Below are 2,835 nucleotides of genomic sequence, written 5' to 3'. Positions count from 1 at the left end.
AGCCCGTAGCCATGATGTCATTTCATCCACCAAAAACGTAACGCCAGCACTCTCCACACATCATATTCTCGAAAAAGAGGAAAAGCCTGCGCAGAGGCGCAGCGTGCTCGCGTCGCGAAGGTATATATGATCGGTCGCCCGATTTTTATGGTACCCTTCATAAGAACATGGCATCAGAGATGTTGAAGTCTGAAAACCCCAAAACAGAGCTCTGCTTTGGGCGAGCAACACAAACCCGGAACGGACAACGTCAGCCTCCTTGCGGTGGTTTTAGATACCTTGAGATGTTATCAACTTTCAAAATTCAGCCCCAGCGCATTGTCACACAACATATTTTGCGGGCACACAGTGGTAATTTAATAATATTTTAGTTTTTCTGGGTACCCCTTCCGGAACCAACACTACCAGGATTTTCTCACAGAAAAAATTATACTGGACAACTGCAGTCATCGCGGAGGCAGGAATGTTGAGGATCTAGCCCGAAACTGTGTTAGATTGGGTGTCGCAACCTGCGGGGCGTCAGCTGAGGGAGACTGTGCACCCTAGATATATATGCTGGAAGATATCGATTTAATTGACGGGAATTTTGAGTTCACCAAAACTGACGATGTTACCTAACTGAACGTCCATCAACAAAACATGATTTTAAAGGATGCAATGTCCTAAAAATTCGAATCAGAAGTATAATAATTTTCGGTGCGTACACCAGCTTGATGGACAGTTAACCAAATTTTACATTCCATCTTCTCGACCGATGCGAAGAATACAATGGGAGTGATCCGGAAATTTTAATTTTACGTCGTGGTTTATCACGCACAAATTGCATGTAGTGAAATGGTAACGGAAATCGGACACAATGTGAAGCTTAGACAGAGATTATCATCTCGTGTGCGATAGTTGACATATGTATGCACCAAACATCCTTGTGAATCACGGGCGTTTTGCTGACAGGGCATTGCGAGTAAAAAGCATAACAGCACTAAGAGGGATACCACCACAAAGAGCAAAAAGAGCCCAAAAGATACACAAAAACAGGGGTTTTCATCAAATCGAGAGAAACGGCCGAACCGTTTGTCAAAAGTAACTACGAGGCACGCATATATTTGAGCTTTTGATACCAAGTGCATAACTACACATGATATGGAAATCCGATGACCACCAGCAGGCTTCAATTTTCGTAACCATATGCATCGTCGCTCCGTCCCAACCCCGCTCGTATATTTAAAAAAACAAATCCATCAAACTATTCTTTTTTATTTGTTTGATACGCCGGTACGAAAGCAGTGGTGACATGGGTCGGTAGAGTGTGCATGTATTGGCATCAGTTAATGTGTTAGCAGTCGGACAGCATTCGGGTGTTCGCACCAAAAAATAACCGATATCAACAACGTAACTCTCACCTTGCACTAGCCAAACTGACAGGCCTTGGGTTTTGGTGTGCGCGTGCCAATCTACCTGAGGGTTTAGCTGGCGTCATTCGTTGTCATATGGCAGGCCTTATGAAGATAAAAGCTGTCTCCAAAGTATCTCGGCGGTCATATCTGTAAGCTTATTTGTACCTCCTAGGCGTGCACTTCCCTTGTCGTTGTGGCTTGAGGCCTTGCAAATTACTGTTCTCGGCTACGGCGTGGTGCACACGCCGTTTAATTCACCCATTAGCATTTTCAAGAAAGCTGTCGATCAGGTTTTTAGAGCGAGCAAACTGCGATGCCAGGAAGGCTTAACCCTCATTGGGCGTGTCAAGCGAGCTGCTGTGAGATTGGTTGCCGGCCTCAAATCCGTGGACTAAGAAACGCGACTGGCGGTGCTTGGCCTCTTTTTGCTGAAGTATCGTTGCCTGTGAGGGGACATAAATCTAACTTATGCCGTTAGAACAAGCAAATTTTTCTCATTTCAGGTTGTGCCTGCCTGGTTGTCCATGCTCAACCTGGAACCCAGTTCAAAGCACTAATATAAGCTTATTTGTGCGAGCTCCGCCAAGAACTTAAAGGGCAGTGCTGCACCTGTTTTAATTTGTGCATTTCAGATGATTGGCACCTGTTTTTGTGCATTTCAGATGATTGATAGCCGCCGGACGACGGGAGAAAACCCGACCCGGAAAACTTGGGCGAAAGCCTTGATCCATCCCATCAGGCTATGATTCAGTGAACCTGTTATTTCATTAGTGAATTGCCTACTTGCAGGTACTGTATAGCCAATGAGCACTTGGATATGAGACGAAGCCAGGGACGGTTTTTCTTGGGATTCGTAAAAGAGGACAAAATCAACCTCAGCGAATAATTTGTCCGGTCACTTTGTGAAAGCGGGTCGTACTTGTCAATTGCGGTCATAGATTATATGCAAAAAGTGGTGACGTGTCAGTGGAACGCACGTGCTTCCTAACGGTTTGGCGCACATAAACCAGCACGGTGTTGTGTCACAGCAACGCTCGTTGTTGTAAGCCCGTAGCCATGATGTCATTTCACCCACCAAAAACGTAACGCCAGCACTCTCCACACATCATATTCTCGAAAAAGTGGAAAAGCCTGCTCAAAGGCGCAGCGTGCTCGCGTCGTGAATGTATATATGATCGGTCACCCGATTTTCATGGTACCCTTCATAAGAACATGGCATCAGAGATGTTGAAGTCTGAAAACCCCAAAACAGAGCTCTGCTTTGGGCGAGCAACACAAGCCTGGAACGGACACCGTCAGCCTGCTCGCCGTAGTTTTGGATAGCTTGAGATGTCATCAACTTTCAAAATTCACCCCCAGCGCATTGTCAAACAACCGATGATGCTGTTCCGTACTTCAGCAGAGCGGTGCTAACGCTTGACCGTCGCACGTCAGAAGTTGG

At 46.0% G+C, this 2,835-nt stretch overlaps 1 protein-coding gene across 1 annotated transcript in view; it reads left to right on the top strand.

Moving 5' to 3' along the window:
• T265_06855 (hypothetical protein) overlaps positions 1 to 1,789 on the top strand; it is a gene marked incomplete at both ends in the record, with an annotated part of 4,425 nt that extends 2,636 nt beyond the window's left edge. The window contains 2 exons of the mRNA XM_009172237.1: positions 48 to 286; positions 1,567 to 1,789. Of these exons, the coding sequence (XP_009170501.1) occupies positions 48 to 286; positions 1,567 to 1,789 (462 nt within the window). The remainder of the gene's footprint in view (positions 1 to 47; positions 287 to 1,566) is intronic.
• Between the last annotated feature and the right edge of the window lie 1,046 nt (positions 1,790 to 2,835).

This window comes from Opisthorchis viverrini, assembly GCF_000715545.1.
Source record: "Opisthorchis viverrini unplaced genomic scaffold opera_v5_148, whole genome shotgun sequence".
Classification (NCBI taxonomy): domain Eukaryota; kingdom Metazoa; phylum Platyhelminthes; class Trematoda; order Opisthorchiida; family Opisthorchiidae; genus Opisthorchis; species Opisthorchis viverrini.
This window is presented reverse-complemented; position numbering and strand designations above follow the sequence as displayed.